General features: G+C 38.3%; 1 protein-coding gene across 1 annotated transcript in view; it reads right to left on the reverse strand.

The window, feature by feature from the left end:
• The window catches only part of rragd (ras-related GTP binding D), a 95889-nt gene extending 87320 nt beyond the window's left edge, over nt 1-8569 (reverse strand). The window contains exon 1 of the mRNA XM_067613830.1: nt 8300-8569. Within this exon, the coding sequence (XP_067469931.1) occupies nt 8300-8423 (124 nt within the window). The 5' untranslated portion in view covers nt 8424-8569. The remainder of the gene's footprint in view (nt 1-8299) is intronic.
• Nucleotides 8570-9763: the final 1194 nt, after the last annotated feature.

Here is a 9763-nt window from a genome sequence, read left to right on the forward strand (position 1 = left end):
GTAAATTACTGTAAATAAACTCCTATATTAGGCAACTCAAGACATTGATTTTACAAGTCAAAGTCAATTTGCTAGTAATAGGTTTCTATTCAGCAGAGTTGAGTGATGTCTGATGTGCCTTAAAATAACATCATGATATGGCAGGGTAATTTCAGGGTTTCCCATACATTCATTTATTTGTAGCGGCCCACCACAATATCAACACTGCCTGCTACATATTGATTTTCTATCATAAACACCTCTGCACAGATGTGCCCAAAACTGATGCATTCATATGAACTCTAATAAGTTAGTCTTTCTATGTTCTTAACACAATCTCAAAGACCCAACTCTTAAAATAAGTTATTAACAAGCATGCAGGGCTCAAGGGGACGAATTTGAGAATTTGAGAGTTGAAAAAAAAGACAAACTGAGCAAAAACCGAACAAGTCCAATTCTGGACAGCTTTCTGAGCCCGTTAGCATGTTAGCCTGTGTGTGTGTGTGTGTGTGTGTGTGTCAGGACTGTACAGAGCAACTGTTTTGATCGCATACGGTATTAAAAATTATTCTGTGCAAAAAGAAATAATCCACACACATGCGAGTGGGCTGTGCTGGTATCATATCTGTAGAAATCAGCAAAAGAAACATTACCATAATGACCTGAATATAAGACGACCCTTGTTATAATACAACTCCCCCTTTTTTGAGACTCATTTTTGGAAAAAGACTTAAAACCTGGATTAAATTACACTTATTTGCTTTTTATTCGCAAAACTTTTGCTGCACTTACAGTAATGTTACAAGTGTAGTTGTCATAAACTTGAGTACTTCTTTGTCTCTCCTCTGTTCCGCTGAGATCCATGTGTGTGTGGAGCACTCAGCCCCACCCGTGGCGAAACAGAGGAGGTGTAAAATAGCAGCTGAGGATGAGAGAGGAGTTGACTGCTGGAAGTCAAAGATGTTGTATTTAAGTTTATGCTCTGCTTGTTCAACAGTTGTTTGATAATTGCTCATACCATCTCCCTTACTGCCGGATTTTGTTAAACTTATGGTAGCAAGCAGTTGTAGCCCACTTGCTCACTGTGAATTCTCAGAAAGATGATGACAGAAAGGTGATAATTCTACTTTATGTTTATTATTGAGATTGTAGTGGGTGGTGTACTGGAGTGGAAAAGTGTTCCTAATGCTTTGCCTTCCTCATGTATGTTAATGGAGTGGACAAAATACTAGGAATACCATTCCACATAATGCACCTCACTAGCCTGTTGCTCCAGCTGTGCATAAGTTCTCTCTTAAGTTAGGGTGTAAAGTCCACACTAAATGATATGTTGAAACTAGTTAGTTATAAAGTTGATATCAAATCTGTGTCAATGTTTGGTTGTACCATGGAGACGTAAGGTTCATCTTACCTACACTGGCGTAAAGTCCACACTAACCAAAATTTTGTTGCAGAAAATGACGTTTCACTTTCTGTGGCCAAAACAGTCAGGCTGACAATCTGGGATAAGGTTGTTGCCTACCACAATTTAGGGCTTTCATATTTCATTAACACTAACCAAATAATAACATTATTGCTATTCGTTAGGTCCATAGACTGTAACTTTGTCACATTACATCTGTGGTGAACATTTTTCATTATCATTACTTTGTAATTTACCACATTACGATCGTCTCAGAAAATAAAATGTTAGTAGCGTGTAAGCTCTGACCAAAGTAAGAATTTACGTTCAAACTAGGCTACGTTTGAACTTACGCACAGCTGGTGCAACTCAGTGCAGGACACCATGGCCACCCACTACGAACTTAATAATAAACATAAAGTAGAATTATCACCTTTCTGATAATGTCAACAAAAACTGAAAATGTATAAGCTTCATAAAAGTAGAATTTATGGCAGAGCTGTTGTATTGGATTGCGTTAGATTGCAGAGGTGTTCCTAATGAAGTGGCCAGTGAATGCATATTCTGTGTATTATAAGAATATCAGCTGATATATCATTATTGGAATTTTTTTACTCCCTACTATCTGTATTGGCCCCAAAAATCTTATTTATGGATGCAAAATACAATTTTGGTTGAAATTTGGTACAGGAACTAATTAAAAAGGGATACTTGAACCGGATCTAAAATGACCCACTCAATATTATGAAGGGTCAGCATATGAACAGTATGTAAGGGTTAACCATCCTGTGTGCTACTAAATTTTTCTTTGTGCTACTGAAATCTTTAGCTTGCTAGCACCAGTGCTACCACCTAATACAGTAAGCATACAACTGTGTGTGTGTGTGTGTGTGTGTGTGTGTGGACAGTAAATTTGTTATTTATTTAAAAATTAATTCCTTCCCGGTCAGCTACCACCACATTTAAAATCTAATTCTGTGGGAAACACTGCATTTTGTCAAACAATATTCATGACAATGTGATAAAATATTGAAATATACTTTGTTGTGTTGTTGTATACTTTGTTTCTACTAGGGACTTAAAGTCAGGATATCTCAGACTCTGCAGCTTCAATTTTGACTCCTCTTCTTTTAATCTGTCTCTCTTTTCCCCAACAAATGACATCCTGAGTTACTGAAGTGTTGTGTTCACAAAAGAGTGCAGCCCTTCAATGGAAAAAGCACACATTGCTAATCAGTGGCTGAAAAGCCTCTCAAGTTGTCTGGCCATGGAAAACTGACTGCATGCTTTATTTGGAAATTAAGTTACCCAACCAATTCTGTACTTTTTAATAAAAGGCAGCTCTTGTAACAGTATGATGAATGAATGAATTATATATCGGGACTCAACATTAACTTTTTGGCACTTGTCCTTCAGACAAGTAAATTTACTCCTCCAGGCACAAAAGTCACTTGTCCGGGTAAAAATGACTATTATTTACTTTTTTCATTTTGTTTAGAAATGCAGAATGCAGAATTTAGAATTCAGACAAACAAACAGTTGAAAGCATCCAAACAGTGTCAAGATATAAATGATTCAATTTATGAATTTTATTAAAGACATTACTCGTTAATGATCTTTTCAGATTTTCACAACACAATTATTGTGGCCAAAAGAATTCACAATAACGATATTATAGCAATATCTATAGAGAATTTAAAAAAAATATATATATATATCAGTCAAATCATCTTTAACTTTCTTTTATTGTGTGTTTCACCTCTTTTCTGGTAAATGAATTACACTCAAAATGTGAGTGTAGGAAGGTGGAGAGAGAGTTGGTAAACATAACTGTGCAAAGTTTAAAAGAAGTTTGAACACACTTCAGTATAAAGTTTTTATTTCCACCTGAATATTTTTTTGCAAACAGATCACTGCAGATGGTCTATAGCTGTGACTGTGATTAGCTGGAAAACACAATGGGACGACAGCATGGAGTCTTACCTAGTCCAAGTTCAAACAATACCACAGAAAATTCATATTTTACACATTTTTCTAAAGGTATGTCCAGGTGTCTTCCAAAAAAAGGCCATTTAGAGACACCAAATAACCCCTGTAACTGAAGCATAAACACATTATAGCCCTTTGTTCCCCTGTTGAAACTTTGTATGTATAGAGTCAAAACAAGTGCTATGGTGGAAGGGCAGTTCATATAAAAAGTAAATCACAGCAAACTATTTATATTTACATAATTTCAGCGCAGATTCTCGTTGGCTATTGTAGACTGTGGACAGGACATAGAAGCTCCTATTAGGTCAAGTGAGGTGTCAATCAAAAGGACAGAGTGGAGCCGCCTTTTTGATACCAAGATGTGGCTAATGCTTACATGCTAACGTGAGTTATGATGGACAATACATTGGAAGATTAGGACATCTGCCGGCTAATTTGAAATGATGCAACAGCTGTTTGTGGATATTTGTTGATGTAATAATGTGTTTTGGACTAAATGTTTTACTGGATTGGGTCAACTAGACCTTTGCCAACGGAACAAGACCATTTTTGTTGGAGTTGTGTCAGTTAGTGGAGTAATGTGAGGCTTCATAGGTGAGTAGCGTGAATTTTGTAATTGTTTGTTTGTTTGTTAGTGGTCTGACAGAGGCGTTGATTTTACCTGCTGTTGTGACTGTATCTTGAAATGAATTATATAAATCAAATCACAAGAATCTTAGCTTTCCAAAGATGTGTCGCATGAGTGCCCACATAAAGACAGGAGTTGTGTACATGGCATATCGGGTTGTAGTCTCCTGGTTGACTGGTCAATTAGTTGGTCAATATGCTTTCGTCTGACTCTCATTGGTCGGATAACTGCTGTGTTACTTTCATAAGGAGAAAAGTGCTACATCAACAGCCTTCCAGGATTAATCCATTATTTCCTGCAGCGAGAGGGACAGACTAACAATTACCTGTGAAAACGGGGGTGTATTGAAAACGAAGAGTTAGGGTAAGTCTCCAGGAAATTAATGTAAGTCTATGTAATGTCCCTAAAAGTGACCATGAGCTGATGTGTGTGTGTGTTTGTGTGTGTGTGTCTCTCACATTCCTCCTTTGACACTGTGACCTTGATCACTCCCTGTTGAAGAATGTCAAGTGCATTCTAACAAAAAGTCTTTCTGCTGTAAATGACTGAGCAAGACACATACTCTATCAGCTGCGTATCAAATGATTAACCTTTAGTCACCCAACAGTGAAATGAGTCAATAACACAGTGTTTGATTTAAACAACAGCTCCTACTGTATCTCAACTCCTGCTGATTCCCTTGCATTACCAATGCACTATTCTCATTTTATATTCCAGTCTGGACAAAAACAACTGCAGCACTCCAGGCTACTGAATCTGCAACTACAGTGGAAACCGCTTAATAGTGATTCATCTGGGTCACTATAAGCGGATGATTATTATACTCAATTTTTTTCTTTTTCTTAATTTCTCATGCAGATTAACATCTGATTGACATCTGTATATTTATTACATGAATATAAAGTAATGAAACGGACAGCTTCGCTATTTACAGTACAGCTGTTTCAAATGCTTGTTGTTTCACTGCTGCATCTCGTTGGCTCGTTTTTTGGCAGTTTTGTCATAAGCTTCAAGGAGACTATGTTTTTCACTGAGAGACAATGACTTTTTCCTTTTCTTTTTCCCGTCATGATTTCAATGTGCATGCAGCACCAGCCTCCAAGCCCGAAGCATACGGGTCATGCATTTAGGCTGTTGGGGTGGGGGCCGCATGGGCGCCGAAGCTAGAAAGTTGAACCAGAATCAACTTTTGGAGAAATGCAACCTGTAACGCTGTACAACCCTGCCATGAGGGAAGACAAAAACATTACTAGGAAGAGGGGAGGACATTTCTCTTCGTTTGACAACGTTAAAAGTAAAGTTAGGCTTTGCTGACGGCTTCCTGACTCATTTTAAAAAAGACGACACAGAGAGAGAGAGAGAGAGAGAGAGAGAGAGAGAGAGAGAGAGAAGCAGTGGTCAAGCCAGTTAGAGAGTAGATGAGGACAGCGAGCAGTTGTAGCTAGAAAGCCAGTGAATGAGAGGAATAAAATGTTATTTTCCGATTGTTTCACAACGGTTACAAATAATCACACCCACATCCCACACCCCCACACAACCCTGCAGAGGAGCGCCGCAAAACCTGATGACTATGGTAGTAAGGTAAAAAGTAAATAGAATTACTGTAGTTTAATTTTTTTATCCATAAGTTTTCATGTATGGAAAGACCCAAAATGAACTGTAAGTGGACTATTGATTTCTATAAGCAAATTATTTAAACAGCATTTATATAGGAATGATTCTGTCCCGAGATTTTTGATCCATAAGCAGATGATCACTGTAACCGTGATCACTAAAAGCAGTTTCAACTTTACATGATAATTACCGCACTCTTTTCCATGCCTCTTTCACTGCCATGTGTCTCCTGACTGGAATTCACTTGAAAGTGGCAAAGAGGGCAGGAAAGTGAAGAAGACAGAAGTCTACAGACTACAGACAGCTTTTTGCTTTTATCATCATAAAAATCCACATCCAAGGTCCAAAAGCCGATCACAGAGGACTAATGCAATACAGTTGAAGACTAATGCAAAGGAAGTCAAACAATTTTCATTTTTCATTTCTGAATTTCAACATGAAGTAAACTGTAACTAAAATCACAACATATAAATGGTAAAAACAAAGAGTTACAAAACTTTTTTTTTTTTTACATACAGTACAATGGATTTAAATTATCATATAAGACCTATTAATCCATTTATCCTATTAACCTTTATTTCAGAGCTGAAACGATTAATCTGATAAATGTCTACTGAAGATTTGGTATTTAGTCATAAACCAAAGTATTGGACTTTTGTTTTTAATATGGTATGTGATGGCCCTAGATGAAAAATCAAGCATAATCACAACTTACTTCCAGATGGGAACATAAATGTCAGTAAGCAATCCAATAGTTTTAATTTCATATTGACACTAAAAGAACGGTCATGTCATACGTCTTCTGGGCACAATGAATGTCTGTACAAAATTTCATGGCAATCCATCCAATAGTTGTTGAGATATTTCAGTCTGGACCAGCACCGCTGGTGTGTCTAATAAAAATAATTGTTTGTTTCAGCCTTGTTTTATTTATCAAAGTAGGAAGTTTCTCTGAGAGCAATGCCCTGTTTTTCAGGAAGGCTCTGTTCACACTCACATAGTTGAGCTGCTAGTATGCTTCATCAGAAGTGCTTGTTGGGTGCTTGAAGAGCTTCAGAAACCCCCTCCCTTAATGTTGGGGGTGGCTGTTTCTGTAACATTCTGTCATACAGCTACATATGTCATACGAACCTGTTATTTTCTAACATTACCTGACCCTTACACTCAGTCACACCTGAAAGTAGTCCTGTTGGCCACTGAGCAGCCTCACTGAAGCTACTGGAGGTTAACAGCTTTACTTAGTGATGGGAATGAGGAAGGGGCAGATTTATCCTGCTGGCAACCCACTTCTCTAACCTCTGTCTCAAAGACTCACTTCATCACTCTGCACTCCTGACCCACTCACAGACTGAGCAGCAAGTGAACCCCTGCTCAAACACACAGATTCAGCAATAGTCATTAAAAACAGCAGTAGAGTCATCCAAGCAAATCAACAGATAATGATCCTGTGCATAGCTCTAGCTCATTCATCTACCAGGGTGCTGATCTGGAGCAGGAATAATATGGAAAAATACTCCTAGGAATTACAGCGCACACAAAGGATGTCTACATCATCTTCATATGATTATATGATTACAGATCTGTGAGTGAACAACATGTTTGGCACCGTGGCTTCCTCAGGCTCTCTCATCACATGATCAGCAACAGGTGTGTGCTTTTAAAAGGTTCTTGTGATTTTTGAAAGCCAATGGTCATTTGCAAATCACACCACACAAACATTTACATTCTCAATCCATTCAAATGAATTTGATACCATGTCCTCCTACAGAGGTGTTTTTATATTTAATGGTACAATACTGCAGCATACAGAACACTTTTTCAAAAGTTTCTCAGATTTTTGTCAACTTCTCCTTTTTATGAACTTTAGTGGTTTAACAGTGTTACTAAGGTGGTGTACTTCATAAACTGCTAGTGTTGAAGCTTTTGCGATGGGAAGTAACTGAAAATTTGACATTTTTAGAGTAAATTTGTAAATTAATAGACTATAGCTTACAGTTTTTTACCACACAGAAATAAATGGCTCTAACAGGCAACATATTTTGATGGATATCATAGAGCACAGGATCTCACAAGACTTCATCTCTACCAAATGTACAAAACTGCAATACTATAAAACTGAAAATATTAATGTAAATAAATATAGGCTAAGTTAATAATCTCAAATTGAAGCCAACATAAAGAATCCGTAACAGATCTAGTTTAAACTCTAACTTCATATCTTGTAAGCTGATAGGAGGTAAAATGTCAGCACCTACGCAGAAAGTAACCTGACTTAACGTTAGCTAATCTAACGTTACTACACTAAAATGTCATTTTCAGATTCATGTAACATTAGCTAGTCGGTGGAGCAAGATGTGTATTTCTTTCTGAGAGGTAAACGAGTCTCCCAGAAGGCAAGAAAAACACTAAGTGTCAGTGTTATATGTATAAAACTTGCACTAAAAGTACTCCGTTACTCCCCCTCGGTAAGTAACTTTTAAAAATGACGCCGTGCTAACGCAGAAACGAACACAGTCGGAAATGCAGCTTCAGTAAGCTAGCAGGAGAACAGGCTGGCTGAAGTTAGAAGCAGTACTCCGCACTGAGACGCTTCAGCTGTGAATACAACAGAGCCGAAGTGAAAGTGGCGTCTCTGCTCGCTCTCCGCTAGTGTGTGACCTTCCTAGGCAACATAAATATCCGCCTACCTCCGTCCTCACAGCCTAACTCTGCATCTGAAAACGCCTCCAGATCGTCTTCGTCGTCGTAATATCCCAGAGCCGTGTCCTCCTCCTCCTGCCCGCTCAGCACGGACACCTTCTCAGTCGTCATGTTCTCGTCACTTCTCCTGTCGTTTTGTTTTTGGTGTTTTTAAGCCGCTTCTAGCGTCCAACTTTCCCACATTGTCACCTGATATATGAGAGCCATGCTGGTGAACTTCCACCCCCCCTGCCTCCTGTCCGACACACTGCAGCCGGGGGTGGGGGGGAGACCAGAGTGAGCTGGTGTCAATACATTTATTGAAGTGATTTTATGAGAACCAGCCACGCTAGTTAAATAGTTGAATTCTTAAAATCATGTTTCTGAAAAAATGACAAATAGGCTGCTGTATATAATATTTAATTTGAATAAAAAATAGAGCAAACTAAAGGAGGTACTGAGTCACAGAGGCCATGAAGTTATTGTATAGGGAGATTAAAAACATCAAGCGGGGAAAAAGGTTACGATACAGGTCAGCATCAATATTATCTTGAACAGAGGTAAAAAATGTGACCTCAAAATGTTATAGTGCACCATTTTTTAGAACTACATGATGAAGGCGGAAGCTAGAAGAAGTAAGAATTATCAGCAGTATTATTGTGTTCATTTATTGTTTTCAGATGTTGCTATACTACAGTATGACACAGCTATCGATGATGCTACAATATTAATTTTCTGACCTGTTGTCTCCATCCTCTCAGACATTTTAAGCAGAGCTTGAGGTTTTTTCACCCAAGGATTGCAAAGTAAATTCTCTGTAAAGTAAACTCTGGGAATTCAGAGACCTTCTCCATTTGGCCCTACAGTGAAATTTTCACCATTATAACCTCTGCCCCTTGTCACTTCTGGAATGCCATTGGATGTGTATTGGGGGTCAGCGTATTTGAGGTCAAAGTTCAGATTGGTTATACTTTGGGGTGCTAAACCTGGCAGAGCAGTGTGCAACACTCTTTCATGCAGCTGTCCAGGAGAGCGTAGCTGATGGCCTTCTCCATGTGATGTTGCACTTACGCTTGATGTGTGAAAGCCCTGTAAGGCTGGCTGAAGATAGAGTCACAAGATAGAGTCAGACCACCAACATGCCTATAACATTCTGAACATGCATGAGAGGAAATTATTCATTGTCTGTATCCACCATCCAACAAATGTTGCAGAAGAACAAACAAAGAAAACTGGCGTCCATCTCCCTGCCACTATGAATGTGATGCTGAATACAAATACTTATATTTGATGAAAAGTTCCAGCTGGACCTGTAAAGTTTTGATTTGCTTTACTTTGCCAAATAAAGTTGGTAAAAAATTTCTTAATTCTAGTAAACAAAGATGAGGGAGGGGGCAGGGGGATATTCTGGAATAAATAGAGAAATTTAGGGGGCATGTTCATTTTTAGAATATTTATCCTGCCAATTATTG

This window comes from Thunnus thynnus, chromosome 16, assembly GCF_963924715.1.
Source record: "Thunnus thynnus chromosome 16, fThuThy2.1, whole genome shotgun sequence".
In the NCBI taxonomy this organism is placed as follows: domain Eukaryota; kingdom Metazoa; phylum Chordata; class Actinopteri; order Scombriformes; family Scombridae; genus Thunnus; species Thunnus thynnus.